At 41.4% G+C, this 22760-nt stretch overlaps 1 protein-coding gene across 1 annotated transcript; it reads right to left on the bottom strand.

Moving 5' to 3' along the window:
- Window positions 1-8029: 8029 nt before the first annotated feature.
- Window positions 8030-16779, bottom strand: LOC127335077 (synaptonemal complex protein ZEP1). Its single transcript, XM_051361668.1, has 20 exons — window positions 16511-16779; window positions 16209-16414; window positions 16042-16091; window positions 14793-15000; window positions 14594-14719; window positions 14004-14102; window positions 12948-13624; window positions 12614-12862; window positions 12409-12537; window positions 12266-12334; window positions 12063-12173; window positions 11236-11343; window positions 11050-11160; window positions 10889-10975; window positions 10487-10552; window positions 10291-10383; window positions 10063-10149; window positions 9921-9983; window positions 9191-9292; window positions 8030-8445 (listed from the first exon to the last, which is right to left on the bottom strand). The coding sequence occupies exons 2-19, from the start codon at window positions 16363-16365 to the stop codon at window positions 9194-9196; spliced, it is 2589 nt and encodes an 862-aa protein (XP_051217628.1). The 5' UTR covers window positions 16366-16414; window positions 16511-16779; the 3' UTR covers window positions 8030-8445; window positions 9191-9193.
- Window positions 16780-22760: the final 5981 nt, after the last annotated feature.

The following is a 22760-nucleotide window of genomic DNA, read 5'->3' as shown; positions in this document are numbered from 1 at the left end:
ATCTAGCTTGCCATAGTATAGCTTGCCTTGATTGGTGATGTGATCAAAGTTTTCTGGCTCTTCCTCCTGGTAGAATACCTCCTCCTCTTGATAGTCTCCGGTACTAGCGTCTATAAATGAATACGAGGATACAATCACCAAACAACACTTAGGCAATCTTTCACTAGCCTTAATGGCTCACACAATTGATCTAGTATCACTACTTAACAATCTATTTATACATTAAGCTAGGGTTTCCTTATTAATAATAGGAAAATAATTTCCTCTCATTGAAAATTGGTAGTAGGGTTTATCTTTGGTTTGGAGAAATAATTTCCTCTCATTGAATTCTTCTTAAGATTTAATTTCTCTTATGAATAATATATGACCTAGGTTGACCAAAGTCCACCTCTTCATACTTATCATTTGAGAAAATGATTTAAATGAGGTTCCATACCTCATGCAATTTAATACTAACAAGGTAGTGATTTAATGCCACCAAAATAATTCATTATGATATTATTAGACCATGGTCACTACCTCGTGTTGAATTACTTGAGAACAAGATTTAAATGAGAGGAATACCTCTCATATGATTTAACACATAGTTGTAACTAATTTAGTAAAAACTATTATTGAGGTGATGCAATATTCTCAAATAACCAGGGATGATCCCATGTTGACCAAGGTCAACACTTCACACTTAGTATTTGAGAAAAGGGATTTAAATGAGATTCATCATCTCATGTGGTTTAAATAACTAGTGCAATTTAAAAAAAACTATGTTGGTTTAAATTCTACAAGTGAGCCAGTATGAGCCTAAGCATTTAAAGGTCAACACATTACTTCACCACTTGTGAGAATGATTTAAATGAGGTGCTACACCTCATTGGTTTAAATTCTCAAATTTGGATATATTTTAAATGGGCTAGTATTGACTACATAGCCAATAATTTGATTCTAGCCCATGATCATGAACAGAACCTATATCATATTTTTACATAATAAATTAGAGTTTGTTAAATGTGAATTATTGCAATTGGATTCACTTCAAAATTCATAATGGTTGATTTTTAAGATTTATTTGAATACTGAAAAGTCTCTGTTTTGTCATTTTTGCTATTCAAAATCTATACCACATATGAGGTTGAATCCAGTGGGGTTAGTTAGAGCAAAACATAATCTTTCCAGAACATTTGGATTTTCTAAAATTGGGTTTGTAGAATTTGAACTATTTAATTTATAGGACAGACCAGTATTGATAAATGGCTGAAACAAAATAATTTAAACAGGGGAAATGGGCTTAGGCGGGAAAGGAAATGGGCCAGAATAGTTTAAACTGCGAAACTGGCCCAGCCCAGTAACGGTTCATAGCCGCGGGCCTGCTGACAGGGGGTCCCACGCGTCAGCGAGTTATAAACACCGAAGCGGTACCTGACAATCTCGACCGTTGGATTAGAAGATGATCGAACGACTCGCAGTCGTCGTCACCGTCGGGGGAGAAGGGCGTGCTGCGCCGGCGAGGTAGGGGGTCGGAGAGCGCTGGAGGTCGCCGGTGGTCGAGGGCGGGGGTCGAGGCGAGGTTGTCGAGGGTGTAGAAGACCCTGGTACCGCGGCGAGGCTCGGGGCTGCTCCAATCGATGGCGATGGTCTGCGAGCTCCGGCGGGTGTGAGCTTGCGATTGGGGCTGCTCCGGCGAGGTCTGGTGAAATTGATCGGTGGAGAAGGCTCAGAGAGAGGAGGGGAGTGAATGGTGTGTAGAGAGAAGGCGCCGATCGTCTCCATTTATAGTGTCGCGTGGTGGCCGCGGGGTGCTGGGAAGGTTCAACGACGGCGAAGTCGTTCCAGGACGCGAAGGGGCAAGCTATGAGGCGCATCTGGTAGGCGACGTCTAGGTGGTGCTAGCGCGCTTGATGGCGCTTCAAAAGATGGTCTGTGGCGCCCTGGCGACGGGGTGTACTGGCAGTACCGGCGCGGCAGGTCGGCGATCATGGCGATGGCTACGGTGCAGGGGCAGGCGTTCGAGCATGTCTAGTGTGTATAGGGCGGGAAGTAGGTACTCAAAGCGGTGGTAGCCTGGCCAGAGAAGGACGGGGGCGCTCGAGCGCTTGGTGTATCTTGGCGGCGTCCAGGACACGCCGATGCACGCTCTGGCGTGTCCACACGCGGTGATCACGTCGTGTCCAAAGGTTGCCGTGCATGATTTGGAAAAATGATCGTGTCAAGCATGTTCAGGATCTCCTGGGGAAGCTAGTTGACATAGTTTGATAGGCCAGAGTGAGGTAGAGATGATGAGTAGCAATGGGGGTGGCATGGTACACGGCATGGAGAAGAAAAGGTGCTCCCATCACTTTAATCGACAAGAGCAAGTACATGTACTGATGCAGGAGGCTCAGAGGGGCAACAATGATGAAGATTAGAAAGGGGTTTAGGCTATGGTCCAAAGGATAATTGGCTGTGTTGTGTTTCAGATTTGATGCCTGCCAGGTGTTCGATCATATGGCCGCATGAAGAAAAATTTAGAATTTTGCAATTCTTTTTGGTGGAGTTCATTTATATAATAAGTGTGATTGAATGGTGGTGGTGGTGGTCAATTTGGTCAAGGTTTGTGAGATTTCAAAAAGTGTGTCATCTTCTCTTTATTTCAAAGTCCTCACTTGTCCATCTTGTTCTGGTCAACCTGGTCAACTTCAGCAGTGATGGTCAACATGAAAGTTGTTGACCTTGACATGGTCTTGGATGACATGGCTTTGGTTGATCAAGGTTAGTTGAGAAATCAGAAGATAAATTGGTGCAAAGTGGTGAAGAAAATAAAATTGGGACATATGACCATTATCACATGTTATTGAGATTGGATTTTTCCTTTGGTTTGATTCTGGTTTCTTTGTGTCAATTGTGTTTGTTTTTGATATATAAGAGTTTTACAATCAATGGCACAAGCCAAAGTGGCCTTGGTTGAGGTTTTGCAAAAAGGACTAAGTGTGTGGGAGTGAAAAAATGATATTTTCTCACATTCTCATTTCTCTCCATTTGATTTTGGTTTCATTGATGCAATTGTGTTAGTTTATCATATTGAAGTATTTTAGAAGCAAGGGAGCAAGCAGTTATGGCTTTGGTGAAGGATTTGCAATTTGGCATAATGTGTAGGTGAGTGAAATTTGGGGATTTTCTCACTATGTGATTTCTCTTCATTTGAATTGACTTTGGTTGACTCTAATGTGATTCTTATTGGTTTAGAAACATTTTCAAACCATTGAATCCATTTCAAAAGGTCTTGGTCAAAGATTTGCAAAAATGGCCATAACACATAAGAGGTGATGTGTCACTTTTTATTATTTTTGTAAAGTGTTGATCTTGCTTCACTTGGACATGGGTTAGGGTCAATTTAGGGTTATAATAGGTGGAGAGATGGTTTCCCATCATTTGGTCAAGGTTTTAAGTCATAGGGCAAAAATTGGGTATTATGGCTATGTGTCACATATGTCTCTATGCATATGTTGCATTTCAATTTAAATTTGACTTGACTTGACCCATTTGGTGTTGTTGAGTGTTGAAATGGTATATGGAAGTGATCCAACCATTCACAACAAGTCCTAGGGTCAATCTTCTCAAATTCACAAATTTGCTATTTTACTCTCATATGCCTTTATGGCATTTTTAGTTTCTTTTTATTTTCTTTGGAAACCACTTGGAATTGGTTTGATAAGTAATAAGTAAGGTGTATGAAGGTTTTCCAAACCTCTAAGCAAAGTAGAAAATCTTAGGGTAAAGTTTTGTAAAAATAGCCATAGGCACATATGCCTCTTTCTTATTTAATTTCCTTTTATTTCATTTTGACTAGGAGGGGGAAAAGAGGGGTGAGGTTTTGGGTTTAGTGGGGTTCACAAAGGTTCACCACCATTTAGCATGATTAAAAAGGTAGGGTTCAAGATTTACCTATTAGGGCTATATGCCCCTATATGTCTTCTATTTTATTTTGGTTTCTCAAAAATAGATCCAAATGATTTTTGGAGAAGATTAGGGTTTAAGGTTTTTCTTATTTGACTTCTTTCTCTTTTATTTTATTTGGTTGGTGATCTTCACTTGATCACTTTAGGGTTTTAGGGTTTAGCACATAAGCATACTAACACTCATCATGGCAAAACACAAGATCTAAACAAGATCTATATGTATCAATCTTATTCTAATAAAAGTTTTTGTTGGTTCCAAAATTTGGAACTAGGGAACTTCATTTGTTTTGTTTTGAAATTCTTGGGATGTTACACAGAGAAAATATATATTCATGTGTTCCCTCGCACGAAGTGAAGTACGTCACGTTGGAGAGATGTGGGCTACCACGAAGGTCTCCCGAACGCCACAAAGGCTCACCTTCTTCTCCAAGCCAATTCCACTAAGGTCAAAGGCCTTTCCCTTATGGCTAGCTTTTCCTCCACTCCGGAGATGACAAGCACCAGTGCACCACGAAGGAGAAGCTCAAGCCTCTTCATAATCTTCCACAAAGATTTCACTGAAGCACCAACCGCCAACCGCCAAGTCACCTAGGGGGTCACCTCCAAGAGTAACAAGCTCACGGTCTCTCACTCGAACTAATCGTAATGGAGAGCTCAATGTATGCAAGGATGCAAAGCAAGAACACGTTTAGTGTTCAAATCCTTCACACTCAAATCCCACCAAAGCAACAAGTGTTGGGAGGAATTAGAGAGAAATAACAATGGTGGAGGTCAACCAATGACTCCAAGATCTAGATACAAAGGGTTCCCCTTACTTATAGGAAGAATTAATTGGTGGGGATTGTATATCTAGATTGTTCAAAGCCCTCAAAAAGATGCAAAAATCATAGGAGAGATTGGGAGGAAGCAAGCTTTTGAGATTCAACAATGGTGGAAGAAAATAAGCTCAAGAACCCTAAGAAAACATTGGGGAAGAAGCCCTTTTTATAGGAGAACCAAATATGACCGTTTGGGGGCAAAATTGAGTAGCCCCGGATTTTCTACATAAGCATTTTGGCTGCCACCAGCGTAGAGCCCGGTAGAAAACGGACCAAACCAGTGTGGGGCCCGGTGTTAAGTCTGGCGGACCGGGCAAACCGGCGCCAGGCCCGCTGTTAAGACCCGCGGACCGGGCATATCGGCTGCAGGCCTAGCGGGGTCGTGGCGGAGACCAAAACGGCGCCAGACCTGCGCTGCCAACCGTACCACTGACAGAAAAATTGTGCTTACTATATATTTTGCATCCGTACTCCGATTTTAGAAAATTTGGGATTTTTAAAATCTGAGAACAATCTCTATCTAATAGAGATTAGAAACCTAAAGAAAGAGAAAGAGGGAAATACCAAATAAGGAGAGGTGTCAAACCTTCCTAAACAAAGAATCGGTAAAACCTCCAAACTTGAAAACACAATAGAAAATGCATACGAATTCCATTTTCGATGAACTTGGGCTTGTTGAAAATCTAGAAACAAGCTCAAGAACCTCACATAGAGAAACACCAAGAAGCAACAATAATAAGGGATGCAGATTATGCAAATGATTGAGCTCCCTAAGATAATGTGATCAAGTTTCCCAACCGAAAGCTCCTCTTGATAGTGCGTCTATCTATCCTATAACCCGGTGTCCCAACAACCACCTTGAGATCGGTAAAAAGAAAACCTAGAAAGGTCATACCTTTTCTTTCCGCGCCCCACTTGACCTTGATGACAATGCTTTAAGATTCATTCAAGCAGAATGTTTCACCTGATCATTGTTGCTTCATGAAGACTCGCAATTTGTTCCCTCATACACCACTATGGGATAGCTTAACTAGGGCACATATTCACGTGTCCATCATCACCGAATGGATAACAAGCTACAAGCATATGATCTTCTAGAGATGGTCATCTTGAGCATTCCCTTTCTCAACCTTGATGATGATCACCATTAATTGATGACATTCTCGCATGGGTTATATGAGATTTTACTTTTGATGCATACACATGTCAAGATATCTAATCCACATAGACAACACAAATACACACTTATGGTGGTTTAGTTCACAAGCCATAAATAAAAAAGCTTACCATACCACAAGATCGCATGATTTCATGTGGTACAATCTTTATGATCCATGTGTTGACCAACTTCAATCCAATCTTCACTCTTATTCTTAGTCAACCTTGTATCTCATCATGCTCTATCACAATATCTTGAGGTACATATAGAACTCTTCATTTGATTGCATGCTCTAAAACTTAGTCAACCATAGCTCAACTCATGAGTCTATCATGACACCGGCTTAGAGCCAAATATTAAATTCTTCTCTTGAAATCAAAACTCTCAAGATCTTGATCATCCATTGCTTAACACATAACCTAGAGCATGGCTAAATTAGGTTAAACACAAGAACTCCATCTTCATTTCTTCTTCTTGATCATATCATATGCTTATCTTGAAAATGATGATCTTGATGCCAATACTTAAGGTACATCTTTATCTTCATGGCATCCACACTTGAATCCAACACATGGACTACAAAAATCACCTGCGGAATATTCTTTCGTATAAACTAAATGAAAACATTAGTTTATAGGGACTGTCATTAATTACCAAAAACACACATAGGGGCTATGTACCCTTACACTTGTGTTGGCTAGAGTGGGTGCGGCCATGTAGTTCGGGTCTATGTTAGGCTTGTTTGTGGCTGTGTTGCTTGTGTGGGCTTGGTATTGTTGTTGTATGTCTTCATCATATTTTCTCCTAAAAATTAGGCACTCTCGTCTTAACTAATGGATGGGGCGAAGCTTTTGCCTCCGTTTCGAGAAAGACAAGATAGACGCGGAAAGCGGAGGAGGAAGACGCCATACCAATGGATGAAGGCCTTCATCAGCTTCAAACAAAGACGAATTGCTTCACGGTGCAAACCATCCATCACCGAACAAGGCCCTGCCCTCTCGGCTAGGTTCAAATGCGCCGTCAAACGATCGAATGCTCATCCTAGAACTCGAATTGAAACCCTAAACCAGACCATCAAAGAAAAAGAGATTCCGAGCACATCCACCAGGGGGAGGCACTCGTAAGCCACAACAGCCACCCCCTAAGCACTGAAACAACCAGCTGAACGGGACCAAAGGCTACCAAGGCAGTTGCCGTTGAAGGCTTCTTTTGGTCACAGATTACAAAACAGATGAAGAGAAAAAAAAAGAGGAATTTGGTAGTGTTGCGGACACGGTTTAGAGGATTGCAAAACATAGCGACACTGGAAAAGTGACTTGATCCTATGCAAATGAGTGTAAAAAAGAGGTTATAGTGGATGTTGAAATTTCTATGGAATTGATGTGTAGGAATGGAATCGATTCAAATTTTGGAGGTGTAATAATTCCTTTGATTCAAAGAGATACCTTGAAAACAATAACACTACACTTACGGACTGCTTAGCCTACAAAAACTTTGGCCCAAATTGGTTGGCTGAAATTTTGTACCTACCTGGAAAATCGGACAACGTTCCCCTTTCCCACTTTACATGCAATGTCGCGACCTGAATCCGTAAGCAAATTCCGTAGAAGTTATCCGTACGCGTAGTGTTACTCCCTTGAAAAACCACCCTATGACTGGATTCCTCCTAAATTATTCTTAAAATCATTCAATCTAAAGGGGGCCTGAACATTTTTTGCCTGCTGCAATACTATTCATCCAATAGCCTTGCATACACATGTAGCCTAGGCGAATGCCTCCACATTCCAAGCTGGCCTTCCTGAACCAACTGCTTCCAGTGTCATTTCTTCACCTAAACCAGCACCATGGACTCAGCAGGACAAAGACGACCATGGACTCAGCAGGACAGCAGGATGAAGACGAAAAAAGCTTTCACCAGTTCCACCAAAAATTAGTAAAGCAGTACGTTAATATCAGTCAGACGGGCACTATCTGTTTTTTATTTGGTTCTTAAACTTCGTAATAAAAGCATCTTTTGATGCATAGGCAGGTGGAGTTTGCTCTTCCATTATCTAAAATAAGATAAATAAACCTTTTAGGGGTAATAATGCACTGCATCAAGATTTGTTCAAGGGAACATAACATGACCAAAAAGAAAACTGTAGCATACTTCTGCATTGTGGCATTCCACTGTATCGACACAAGTAAGGTTTATGGATGCAGGACCATTCCACCGTGACTAAGATCAGGACCCCGCATCAGCAATTCCATTGTTTCTGCCTTATAACGAAGAGCAATCCAAAAAAAAAGGTAGAAAATAATTTCTCTACTCCATAGTTTGGAACGAGCTCGATTTATGTAGTACATAAGATCACAGTTTTTATCATATCAATGTTCCAGATACAGCGGAGTTAACGACAGACATATGAACACTGGGATTATCAGACGTCTTGACCTGGGCAGGAAGCAAAACCATTGGCTCAACCCGGTGGCAACAGTGGATTTTGCAATCCAGGATTGCATTTTCATGCTTCTGAAGATCAGCACCAACAGATGTGAGCTGCAAGGATCAGGTGTTCAAATTCAGATGGAGTTAATTTAGCTGAAACAAAATATAGCATCGAACATGAAGAATAAACTATGAAAACAACCAGCTCTTAATTAATTGATCATTTTTTTTTTCTGAAAAACAAAGGTACCTACGGAATGCCAATTATACCAAGTACAGATCTATCAAAACTTGAAAGATGCATATGTTCTAAATAACGCCCATAGGATACCACCACCGATGATGAAGACTGCTTGACTACTGGACTGAAATATAGTCACCGATCAATAGAAACAGAAAATATACCTCTAAACAAGATCACTGATAGTCAAGTCCAGGGCGTCAAGAAAATATTTGTTAACCGAAAAACTACTGTGCTAAAGGGCCATTGCTGATCATTTGTTGCAGTAACCAGCATGCAAAAGATCGTAACCCCAAATCAGAAACTAAACATGGTGCCATGGTGGAAACAAGTCAAGAGCAAGAGCTCAGTAGGTTGTTAAAACAACATTTCTGGACTCAGCGAACTTGTCAGATCATATAACCACTACCAGAGCAATATCTTTATTAGAATTTAGACAGCAATGAGCACATCCATGTGTCATACAAGGATGTGACTATTGAACAAGTTAAAAGAAACTCGGAGCCTGTTGGGACACTATTGGTCCAAATGACACATAAACGTTTTAAAAGCAAATGTAAGGCGTGATATTGCTACAACGCTATTCTCCAAAAATAACCAACTGCAACTTTATACCTTCTAGTCAAAGGCGTAAGGGTCTTCAGCATATGGATTCAAGGAGCCCTCAGAAAATAATTCACCGATATTTGCAGGATGGGGGCGGGATCCTGGAACAACCTGCAGAATGCCAAAGCATAAATGTCAAGATACATATATGCCCCTAGACAGTTCCTGACTGAATTTTATTCCATGATCAATCACTGTAGAAAGAAGAGCATGAGCTCATGTTTAAATTGTGCACTTGGTGCTTACTCCAAGAAGATTGCGAGATAAGTGGGAAAACCAAGAGAGCAACATTGGTGATATCACGATGGAATAATAACAAGGAAATAATGAGTATGGACTATCTGATAAAAGATACTCTCCGGCACCTCGAGTATTCAACATTTTTCCAACATTTCAATATAGTTCTGACTATAGTAACTCTACAATCTACATGAAGTGGTGTTTAGTACGCCATGGGAAATCGAATGCATCTCTTCATAAGAGGAGCACAGCAAGAAAATATTCTTGAACAATCAAACAGTACATATAATAATTATCCAAAAAACTAATATTATATTACAGGGAAATTTCGTAGGGTTACTTTATCGAGAAAACCTTAACAGGATTATACATGATGTAAAAGTGTCCATATAATCAAACAATAAACTCTGAAGTTCATCACAAAAATGTTGGTTAAACCTTTATAAATCAATACTGGGAAGTTGAGCTACACAGTTATTTATATTGACGACCATCATACCTTTCTTGCTCTTGAAACATTCTTTTCAACAGTATTATGCAACGACTTCTGAGTGTTAGGCTCCTGGATGGGTAAAGAAAGTGATAAAATGAATGGAACGGGCAGACAATCAAATGCAAAGAAAAACAGGAAAAGCTTGTACCCCAAACATGACAGTGCTCTTTGTTGTTTTCCTGCGCTTTGTGATTCTTCCATTTGCTGTCTCCACCTCATATTCATGATGTGTTACCTAATTAAATGAATGTTAGAAATAGCAAAGAAACATACAGCATGGAAACAAAGATTTTCATATTAACTCGCTCAAAATGAAACATGGTCCATGCCCAAAATCAGATGAAAAAAATAAAATCTATATGTGACAAAAAATCACCTTTCTGTGATTAGGAACATCCTGAGTTCCTTTCTCTACCTTCCTCAGTGTGTTTGAAATTGGTGATTGTATAACTCCAGGTAATTTTAAATCCTGAAACGTAACATAAAAACATTCAAGTCAGGAGTTTCTAAAGAGAGCACTCTTCCTAAAATGCAGGGTAATCAAGTTCATCATTAAAGAGAAGATATCTTACCTTCCGTTTGGTCTCAGGACCTGCCAATTGAACCTGACTTTCTTTTCTGACATATGGATCTCTCCTCTTTATCCATGAAACAAAGAATTCATAAGTTATTTATTTCATAATGAATTATAGCCTAATTGTGAGATGAATTAGAAAGGAAAACCAGCAAATGATTAACATTAACAAGAAAAGGGCAGGATAGGAATTTAGAACACCAGTCTATGTGCTCCCAACATGGCCAAATTATGATTAACAACTTTCAAGCGAAAACATATGCAACCTCTTTTTTGGTTGAACACTTAGCATGCCTTACGACCAAACAACAACAAAATGAATACAAGCCATATACACATTGATTAAATGATTAGTAAAATAGTAATACATGGTTACCAAATTAGCAAATAGAGACGGTACCTGCTTAGAACTCACTTCTTGATCAACTTGTTGATTTTCACCCATCACTTTCCACTGTAACTGTAGTAACGCTCTTTGCTTCTCCTCCTGCACCAAACAAACACTGCTCGGTATAGTTTCCAGTCACAGCCTTCAGAACAAAAAGCATCAAGAGTCACTACCTTTGACTTCTGAAGCTCCAGTTCATCCTGAAGTTTCTGACAATCTTCCTCATGCTGTACGTTCACTGAGTTCATTTGAGCTTGATGCTCTTGTCTGAGCGATGACAGCCTCTACGTTTTTTTACCAGAACTCATTAGAAAATAAAACTGACACATTCAAAACATTTGGTTCAACTTATGACTGACCTCCTTCAGTTCATTATCAGCCTGTGAACGAATGCGCTGTAATTCTTCTTTGTGATAAGCTCGAAGAGTTGATTCCTTATGCTCATTATCCTGTTGAATTCTTGCCACCTGGATATCAGGAAACAACCTTAATTGTCATTTCAGAAGAAAAACAGCTCTACTGTAGACTTAATTGTACATCTGCACTGTGTTGTATTCAGTGCTTCCTTAGTCCTGGCAGGCTTATACCACTCAAGCAACCTTCTGGACAAGACTATACTGGTGATGCAATGAAGAATTCTACTGATAGCAATATTATTTCAAAAACTCCATGACTAACAGCAACATGTTTTTTCTTAGCTTTTCTAAGATTCTCGCTGGTTAAATAAAAGACGTGTCAAGCACCTCTCAGATTAGATTTCTTAGCATATTACGCCAATTAAATAAAAGATAAAGGTGATGCAAATGTTACACTAACGTCATTGAGGATACTTTGAACTTATTGTTATCAGTGGGTGTTTATGTATAACTTCCTATACAGTTTACATGTCAAGTCTATTTGGAGCAAGAACAAAAAGACATGCCAAAGAAATTCAGTAGTTTTAGGGTAATAATGCCTCTTCAGCAATGAGCATTGTGCATGAAAGAACTTCCACCGAAGTCTGGTATGCAGTTATTTGTAGACACTATCTGTAGCTGAACCGTTCAGCTTACTTTGTTTAACTACTCCAGAACTAGCATATTCAGTCGAAATGGATACTTGCATTGTCATCAGAACTAGATTGTAACCTTCATTTGTTTCAAAATAAATGTAGCATTTATTGAGAAACCGAACTAGTTCTACCTACCACTGCGCCATGTTCCTCCTTAAGACGTGCCAAGCACCTCTCAGATTCTCGCTTGTTCTCTAATAACTTTTCATTACATTTGTTCTCCATTTCCCTTATGAGCTTTTCTGCCTGAAATTTTAAAGTTAGATAAACAGAGAGTAAGAATCATATGAACATACCAACTATCTAGCATATAGAAATTCCTTAAAGAAGGTATTTACCTTCTCTTTTTCAGCACTAATGATTTCTACCTTTTCTAATTCATATTTCTTGCGGATATCATTGATTGCCTGCAAAATCATTCATAAACTGTCATTTGTGATTGAAAAAGAGAAGTGGCATACAATTAATAGAAATGTAATACCTGATCATTTCTGAGTGATAACTCCTTCAAATGCTTTGATAGCTCTATCTGTTTACCCACGAGCATGAGGTCATACTGTTTTTTGGCCTCGGTAAGTTGACATTCTGTTGCAGCAAGTGATGCTTGGACCTGGGCAGGAGGTGAAGGTTATATGTTGCCTACAGATGACTACATCACGATACTTGCAAGAATTATAAACACAAACCTGTAATTTCTGTTCCTCCAAACTCTTTTCTCTTTCTGTTGAAGAAATATACAACTGTTCCTTCTCGTCAAGAAAACTGCGGAGCTCGCTGATCTGTTTTTCAAATGTTTCAGCCTGAAGGTCACGCTTAGTGATCTCGTGTTGCAGAGATTCTGTATCAGTTGATTTTTCATCCAAAACTGACTGCACTCTGCCTAGAAGCTCCTGGTTATCTGATTCTAGCTTCAAAGTCTTCTGTATCAACTCTTCCTGCAAAATTGTAATCGCATGAGTAAGGAAGCATACAGGTTAAATAGCAATTGTTCATTTATTCTTCACAAGCTAGTTCACGAACCTTTTGGTTTTCAGCAAGGCTAGAATCCTCCAGTAACTTTTGAACTCTCCCTTGTAGTTCAGAAGATAACTGTTCTAAGCGATTCACATTGGAGGCAGAGATTGCTGCTTCAGACTCCAATCTTCTGATTTTATCTTCAGCCACTTGGCATTCTTCTACATGTTGAACCATAACAATTTCTTGAGTTTTCTGTAACTCCATGATTCTGGACTTCAGTTCCCCAATTTCAAGTTTGAGACCACTGTTTTCTGATGTCAAATTTACAAACTGGTTTTGAAGATGTTCCAGTTTGTCCTTGGCAGATATTGTTATCAGCATTTTCTCCTCTTGGACCATTCCATAGTACTTCTCGAATGAAGAAAGTAGTCTAGAGACATGATTTGACATTGATGCATGCTCTCTATCGAGCTCAGCTACTTTAGCCACAAAACTCCTCAGCAACGCATCAGCATCCTTATTGTCCTTGGACAGTCTTTCGACTTCCAGAATATATCCCTGGTTCCTAAGCTCCAAGTCATTTTTTTCTTTTTCAGCACTTGCAAGGTTTTCTTTCAGGCAAGTGCAGACATCTTGTTTTAGCTTCAAGTCTTGCTCCATGCATTGCAGGCGGGAGTCAGCAGACAACAAGCGGGCTTTATTTTCTTCAACTGAAACCTCCAACTGTGTGATGAGAGAATCTGCATTTAAAAAGCAAAACAGGGCTTACTGCTTGTTATTACTACTGTTGCACTAAGGGCATCTTGAGTTCTTGAAGGTACTAGATGGAAATTGTTCAATGAAGTACTCCCTCCGATCCATAATAAGTGACGGAGTTTTATTCAAATTTGGACTAAATTAAACTAATGCCCCAACACTTACTATGGATCGAGGGAGTAGCATATATTAACTTCCAAACTTCCCCAACAGCTTCCGCAATTAGATAGACTTATCTCCTTCATGAATTTCTAATGTTATAACAACTTGCCCATACATACTCATGATTCAATTTAAGCAGATAGTCAATACTATTTCTTATTTGTACAATTGGTACAGATACGCTAATGCAGTAATGCATACCTTTTTCCCTTATGGTAGTATCATTTGCATAGATCTGTTCTTTGTAACTCCGATCCATTTCTTCTTTCTCTTGTTTAATCCGCAACATCTCCTGTTTACCTGAGTTAATGGGACAATGTGATCATGTAAATATATGTAGCATACTGCTAATCATTTTATCTATAAACATATCATATAAATAGGCGTGGAGTTGCAAAAGACATTAGGTTCTTGATGATGTAAACAACAGTACAGCAGATGAAGGTACCCTAGCACGTATGCAGAGCCTGGCACTGAGTTAAATAATAGTCGGCATTCTACAAGATTAGCTCTACATGTGAAATGAGAAGAGACAGACCAACCTGACATGATATTTTGTTCTGAACATTCCAATTTTGCAATATATGTAGCATACTGCTAATCATTTTATCATAAACATATCATATAAGTAGGCGTGGAGTTGCAAAAGACATTAGGGTCTTGATGATGTAAACAACAGTATAGCAGATGAAGGTACCCTAGCACATATGCAGAGCCTGGCACTGAGTTAAATAATAGTCGGCATTCTACAAGATTAGCACTACATGTGAAATGAGAAGAGACAGACCAACCTGACATGATATTTTGTTCTGCACATTCCAGTTTTGCTGAGGTATCATGCAGCGAGCGGTTGAATTCATCTAAAGCTTTGGAGTTCTTCCCAAGCGTCTCCTCAAAAAACTTCTTATCTTCCTCAGCTGCCATTGCATCGTTTTGACAGTTAGATCTGAACAACGGGTGTGCATGACAAAACACCAGCGCAAACATTACCTCTTTCTGCCTGACTTGCTAACTGCTGCAGAGTTTCAGTCAACTGATCGCACAGGGTCTTTGTTGAGGAAACTTTTGAATCTAATCCCTGCCAGAGCTTCGAATCTTCAGTCTGCTTCACCTTAAGCTTCACGTTTTCATTCACAGCTTGCTGAAGTTTTGCTTCTAACATATTTATCTGCTCTGTTGCTTTTTTAAGCTTGGTATGCTAAAGTCACATAAAGCATATGTATCAGTAATAAGATATTCTTTGTGACACCAAAGTAATGTTGCTGCAGAAAAATGCTGCTACATGGTGATAAATTTGTTACGCACTTCAGCCAATTTGCAATACATGACCACAACACTGGAACATCTAAACCGTCAAAGGTGACTGTGTTGAACTGGTAATGAAAATTATCATGCCACATTGCCATTCTGAATTCAATACAACTAGACGCAAAGCAAATAGTCCTAACATGGTAGTGATTCTGAAGGGACGTGTCCATGTTTAATTGCGCTCCGGAGTAGCTATCTCGATGATCTTACATAAATAAGCCCACTGAAATAAGATAAATGACAAGCGGGAAATTGGACTTTCACCTAACCCATGTATTTAGCATAAACTACAGAGGGCAACATTCTCATATTTTGCAAGTGATAGATATACGGAGCTCTGTGACCTCTGCCACAGATATAGTTCAGCATTTGAAAGGATGCATACTTCCAGAGAGGAAAAAAACCATGTGTACCTCCGTTGGTACAAATACATGTCACCAGTAGACCCTATTTTTAGCACAGCTGCATATATGTAGCATCTGGGGAAACAATACGGAATCTAAACACCGCAGAAAGACGCGTAAAATCATGAGATCTGCACTAACTATAACAAGTGCAGGCCCAGAATGATACGAATTTATATTTGTGTGTTGGCTATTCTGTTTTAGCATTCTACTGCCATGTTGATGCTGCATATGTGATCACATGTTAATATGTTATACAAGCAGAATGACACGATGGAGACAGCCCTAAATAACATAAAACTATGCAATTATGGCATTGATCAACAAGAAGACAACTCTTCTTCTATTTGCCCACACCGAGACGGATACAAAATCCAAATGTATGCAGAAACCTAAATAGTGGCACGGTGCCATGATTTCTGGATAAATTTCAGGAACAATTCGCAGTTCATACAGCTGAATGGTAGGAATCCGTTCAGTCAATCGCTCAACAGTCACAGGAAATTGCACAATGTTCAGAAACATACCGTCATTTCTAGATCGGTCTTCACCGAGGCCTGCTCCTTGACTAATTTCTCTGCGAGTAGACATATATATTGAGATAAATCGGTGCAACGCACGAAATAGACGGCCTCCTTGAAGCCAAACCAGGGACGAGTGGGGGGGGGGGGGGGGGGGGGAAAAAAACCGGTACCTGCTGTCATCTTAAGGTTGGCGAAGCTCCCGTACGTGCCGCCCCCAGCATCCGACGAGGGCTTGGGGTTCGCGGGCTTCCCGTTCGTCGAGGTCGGCCCCGCGAGGGATCGGAACCCCTCGAGGCTCCTGAGCCCGGAGAGCCCCAGCTTCTGCATCCTGTCGCCGATCGAACCCTAGGTTTTGGCGGAGGCGGAAGCGGGAGAACTGCGGCCAGAGACGGGGGCGGATTTAGATGATGTACCCCAAAATTCTGGAGGTGGATGGGGGTTATCTAGCCAGTGGATGAAGGAATGCTCGTACCTCAGAAACCGAGGGCCGAAATCGCGGACGGGGTTGAGGCAGCAGGGACGCGACGAGGTAGAGCGCGGACGGCGGTGGCGGTGGCGACGCGCGGGCGAGGCGGAGGGTTCGGAGGGCGAGGCGGAGGCGGCGAAGCTGCGCTACGGCACGGCGGCGGCTCTAGGGCACGGCACGGCGGCGGCGATCTAGGGCACGGCACGGAGATACTCTAGCGAGGAAGAGGGAGAGAGGTGGAGGAAGAGAGAGAGGAATGGAAGGTACCGGACGGAACGACAGAGAGACGGTGGGGCAGAATGGGTTTTATGGAACTCCGTGCCATAGGGGTTTCGCGCGCACCGCCGCGCCGCCTTATTTGGGCCTATTTGTTTCTTTTCATTTCATGGGCCTCTTTTGGAATGCATTCATCATCCATCATTAGTCACTAGAGAATCATGTCACTAGGATGTAAACGGATCGGATTGAATAATGCTCTCTTCATATCCTTTATCATATTATTTTGCTGGATTCGGAGCGAAGCGGATAACGACCCGATACGGATTCAGATGTGGATTCTATCGGACTACGAATCGGATCGAAACAGCTTTTGATGAGGACATCCCTACTACACCACTACCTCCGTTATTACAAGATAAAGATGAAGTTAAGCTCAAGTCCAATGAAGTTAGGATTGGACCTATTACAAGGGCTCGTGCGAAGCTACTTAAGGTGAACTTATTCCTAAACGATACTTTGATTGATGAGAACTTTATACTGCCTAAGTCCTATTATTTATGTATCATCGGGGATGAAGAGGAGACAAGCATCGCACGAGGAGGAGAGGAGCAGCTGAACGTGAAGATGGACAAGAAACTGGGCGTGGAGTTGGACATGAAGATATTCCATGGACACGCGAGGGAGGAGCGGGAGGCATGCGCGAGAGGAGAAGCCAAAGTCCAGGCCGGCCCAGCACCCGGTCAGACCGGCCGCCACGCCGGCGCGCCCGGTCCCTGGCCCGGTCCGACCGGGCGGCATGCCGGGTCCGCCCCGGCGCCAACCGGAAAACCAGCTGATGCCAACCGGGAGGGTTACTGCACGACAATTCCCGAGCCCGGTCAGCACCCGGTCCCTGGCCCGGTTTGAACCGGCCAGCCCGGTCCCAGGCCCGGTCAACCGGCCCCCAGACCGGCCGTGTCCGATTCTGTCTCGACCAGATCTATTCTGGGTCGGTTATTTCGTACTTTTTCGACCTGAGGCCGTCCCGGACGCCTATATAAGTGCCCAGGACGCCCCCAAAGTTGCTTTAGACCACGTCTAAGATAAACCCTAGTTCTTAGTTGTTTGCTCTGCAAAACTATTGAATTCCCTACACCATATTGCTTGATTTGGTGTGGATCTGAAAGTCTTGTGTGATCTGCTGTTTCATTGGAAATTAGAAGATTGCAACTTACCGCTTCGTGGTCGGCGGCTACGTGCGCAAGTGTGTGAAAATGCGAATATCTTGCAGGGTTGAGAGCTGTTGCATTGGCGACACGGACCAATCGAGAGATCTCGTTGCGTCATACAAGTTATCATCCATTTCATCATCCGTGATTCTCCGCTGTGTTCATCCCATGATCATCATCACCACCGTTGCTTACTGAGAAGATCGGGCCACCCCTTATCATCTTGGTATCAGATTCTCGGGTTTCCTCGGTAAGCCATCCACAATCCACCCGATAGTTGAGTTTTGAGTGTGTTCCTATCCAGAAAAAGCCAAAAATATTAGGGTTAGGGTTTGCCATAGCTTTAGATTGCACTAATTTTGAGTTTTAGTTTCTTTTCGTAGTTGATTTTGCGTATCTTTTTCTTCCATCTAGTATTGTTAGGGTTTGAGTTTCCGCAATCATCTAAGTTTCAGTTATTGTTACTCCGAGTCCACATAGTGTACAGTGTGCTTTTTCCCAACCATAGACATAGCCTATCGATAAAAGTGATTAGGAACTTCCCTAGAAGAGACTAGTTTTACCGCTCGACAGGCTGCTCATTAGGGTTTGGTGCTTTGCATATTTTGTTGACCGTGTTATCAAGGAGTAGTGTCATATCAAAAAAAACAGAAAATAGAAAAGAAGCAAAAAGAGCTACATAGTTGCATGTTATACAAAAACAAAATCTAGTGAAGTGCTAGAAGAATCAAGTGAAGGCCTAAGTTTCATTTACTGCACCTGTAGTTGAGCAATCTTGTGCCTGTCTCATTGAGCTTTGCTAGCGTATCTCGAGTGCATTGCAACCTTTTCATCCATATAGTTGCATTGCCACATTTATCCATATAGTGAGTATCATCGGTTGTCTACGGTCAGCACTAGAGCTTGTTATTGGTGCAAATAGGTAGCCTACCTACGGCCCCACATATATCCTGCTTTGCCGTGTGATTTGTTCTTATACCCTTGTTATTCGCTTCGCTACATGTGTGCACTAAGCAACACTAGTTTACTTTGGAACGGTAAGATCTCCTTTTCTTATCAGTTTTTGAGTGAGTTGTGAGAGTACCACCATATATTTTTTGATTTAGTGCACTAACCTACTAATCATGTCTGCTAGTGATCAAAAAATTGTTAACCAGGAAAAATAGAATTCTGCAGATATCATCACATGGAGGGAGTATGAAGCTCTTCGTAATGAGATGCGACGTGAATTCCGCACTCAAGGTGATGAGCTTAAGGGAACGGTCCAAGGGATCTCCCAGAAGATGGATGCTACTAATGAGACCGTCACTACAATGAAAGATCAAATGATGGATATCTAATGCGCTCTTGAAACTTTGCAAATGTATGTTGAAAATCTTACAAACCAACAGCAACAAGAGGTTGAAGACCTTGATCCACAGGATGCAGCACCTGGTCGTGGTGTTGGACGTGGTAACCGTCCTCGTGGTTGGGCTGAACTTGGACGCCATGGTCGCGGATTTGAGGAACAAGATGGATTGGGTAAGCCTAAGTTCTCCATACCCAAGTTTGAAGGAGGTGCCGATGTTGAAGAATACCTCACTTGGGAGCTCAAGATTGAGAAGTTATGGAATTTACATTCGAATTACACTGAAGATAGGAAGATCACGCTTGCTTCTTCCGAATTTGATGGCTATGCATTGCGTTGGTGGGATGCACTTGTTCATAATCGGCAAGAGGATGGTGAGCAACCTATTCTCACATGGCGTGCTATGAAGGAGGCGATGAATTCTCGCTTTGTGCCCATTAATTATTTGCGTACAATTTATGATAAGTTGACCCTATTGAGACGAGATGTGAAGACTGTGGATGAATACTACATGGAGATGGAGATGCTTATGCAGCGTGGCCGTGTCCGTGAGTCTCTCGAGATGACAATGCAACATTTTCTCAACGGATTGAAGTATGATATCAAAGGCATTGTTCGTCACTACAGTTACACCAATATGAATCAATTGTTACATCATGCAAGAGAAGCTGAATCACAGTTGGCTGACGAAGCTAAGGTTAACGGCCATACTACGGGAGTTGGGCGCTTCACGCCTCGGGCGCCCCCATCAACGACGTCGACATCATCTACACGCTCCGCACCTTACTCTACTCTGCCTAGCAAACCAGTCTCCAATGTGTCTAACACAAAGAAGTCCGAATCTGCTGCAAGTACGAGTGGTTCTAGCATGTCTACTGCGCGCAATCGAGATATGACTTGTCATACATGTGGTGGAAAGGGTCACTTCAAGAGGGATTGTCCTAACCGTAAAGTCATGATTATCAATGAGGACAATGAGTATGAGACTGGAGATGATGTTGATCCTAATGCTCCAGAAGATGATGGCTATGACACTGATGGTGAAGATGCATATCTGTCTGATGCTCGCACCATTGTTGTGTCGCAGCGTGATCTTCATGTGTTGCCTAGAGCATCTACTCAGCGCTGCAATTTGTTCCAAACAAAGGCTTTAGTTGGTCCTGACAAGGCTTGCAAGGTCATTATTGATGGTGGGAGTTGCCATAATTTAGCAAGCAAGGAGTTGTGTACCAAGCTGAAGTTGAAGTATCTACCGCACCCGCATCCATACTATATTCAGTGGTTGAGCGACAATGGTTAGATGAAGGTAAACCACATGGTGCGTGTTGAATTTGCGATTGGACCGTATAAGGATTCCATTGATTTTGATGTGGTTCCTATGACGGAGTGTCACCTACTATTGGGTCGGCCTTGGTTCTATGACCGTTCTATGCAACACAATGGCCGTGCCAATACATATCACTTGGAGTTAAAGGGCAAGAAAATCAACTTATAGCCTATATCACCACAGCAAATTGTCAATGAATCTCGTCAGAAAGTTGAAGTAAACTTGGAGGATGCTTCTTTAGATAGGCGAGAGAATTGTAATGTCGTGAGTGATATAACGAAAAGTGAGAGAGTGAATTCCTTAGTCTCATTAGCCACCAAAGAAGACATGAGAGAATTTAGTGAGGATCATACGGCCATGCCTCTTGTGCTCTTGTACAGGGGTACAGTTTTGGTTTCTAACGACATGACCCCTCTTCCTCTTGGTGTTTCTAGTGTTTTGCAGGAATTTGGCGACGTGTTTCCGGATGAGGTACCCGCAGGACTACCACCATTGCGAGGTATTGAGCATCAGATCGACTTGATCCCCGGAGCTTCGCTACCCGATAGGGCACCATATAGAACGAACCCCGAAGAAACGAAGGAGATACAGAAGCATGTACAAGCGCTACTCGATAAAGGTTATATCCGCATAAGCCTTAGTCCATGTGTTATTCCTGTTATTTTAGTTCCTAAGAAAGATGGTACATGGCGTATGTGTGTAGAATGTAGAGTGATAAACAACATTACTATTCGATATCGTCATCCTATTCCCCGTTTAGAGGATATGTTAGATGAATTGAGTGGTGCTGTTGTTTTCTCTAAAATTGATTTGCGTAGTGGCTATCATCAAATTAGGATGAAAGAAGGGGATGAATGGAAAACAGCCTTTAAAACAAAATTTGGTTTATATGAGTGGTTAGTAATGCCTTTTGGTTTGACTAATGCACCTAGCACTTTCATGAGACTGATGAACCATGTTTTGCGTGATTTTATTGGCAAGTTTGTGGTTGTGTACTTTGATGACATATTAATCTACAGCCGTAATGAATCTGATCATACTATACATATTCGACATGTTTTGCAACTGTTGCGTGATAATAAACTCTATGGTAATCTTGAGAAATGCACATTTTGCAAAAATAAGGTCATATTTCTGGGTTATGTTGTCTCTCAGCATGGAATAGAAGTAGATGTGTCTAAAATTGAAGCTATTCAAAATTGGCCTACTCCCATGAATGTGAGTCAAGTAAGAAGTTTTCATGGTTTAGCTGGGTTTTATAGAAGATTTGTGCCCAACTTTAGTACTATTGCTGCACCTTTGAATGATTTGACTAAAAAGGGTGTTATATTTGAGTGGGGCGCAGCCCAAGATCATGCTTTGGATGAACTTAAGAGATTGTTAACTTCTGCACCGTTGCTTGCACTTCCTGATTTCAATAAGCAATTTGAGATTGAATGTGATGCTAGTGGTATTGGAATTGGTGGTGTGTTGATGCAAGAGGGTCGCCCAATTGCATATTTTTCTGAGAAACTTTCTGGTGCTAAGTTGAACTATCCTATCTATGATAAAGAATTGTATGATTTAATTAGAGTTCTTGAGGTTTGGCAACATTACTTGTGGCCAAAAGAATTTATCATACATTCTGATCATGAAGCTTTGAAATATCTGAAAGCCCAATCTACTTTGCATAAGCGTCTTGCTAAGTGGGTTGAGTTCATTGAGTCTTTTCCATACATTATTAAGCATAAGAAGGGAAAAGATAATATTGTTGCTGATGCTCTATCTAGGAAGAATATGTTATTAACTCAACTTGATGTTAAAATTCCTGAATTAGAAGTACTATGTGATTTGTATGCTACTGATCATGATTTTGCTGAACCATATCGCTTGTGTGCTATTGGTAAAGCATGGGAAAAATATCACATACATGATGGGTTCTTGTTTAGAGCTAACAAACTATGTGTTCCAGAATCGTCTGTGCGTTTGCTCTTATTGTAGGAATCACATGCTGAAGGTTTGATGGGTCACTTTGGGCGTGAGAAGACGCTACTCATGCTCGCTGATCACTTTTATTGGCCAAAGATGAGGCGGGATGTGGACAGGTATGTGAAGAGGTGCATTACTTGCAACAAGTCCAAGTCCAAGCTGAAGCCTCACGGTTTGTATACTCCT

This window comes from Lolium perenne, chromosome 2, assembly GCF_019359855.2.
Source record: "Lolium perenne isolate Kyuss_39 chromosome 2, Kyuss_2.0, whole genome shotgun sequence".
Taxonomy (NCBI): domain Eukaryota; kingdom Viridiplantae; phylum Streptophyta; class Magnoliopsida; order Poales; family Poaceae; genus Lolium; species Lolium perenne.
The sequence above is the reverse complement of the archived record's forward strand: the minus strand, read 5'-3'. Positions and strand labels throughout refer to the sequence as shown.

Coding starts and splice junctions, on each gene's coding strand:
- LOC127335077 (XM_051361668.1), bottom strand. CDS start 16,365: ATGCAGAAGCTGGGGCTCTCCGGGCTCAGGAGCCTCGAGGGGTTCCGA. Junction 11,161..11,235: donor CTGATAATGAACTGAAGGAG/GTCAGTCATAAG, acceptor AAAAAAACGTAG/AGGCTGTCATCGCTCAGACA. Junction 10,976..11,049: donor TGGAGCTTCAGAAGTCAAAG/GTAGTGACTCTT, acceptor TGTTTGGTGCAG/GAGGAGAAGCAAAGAGCGTT.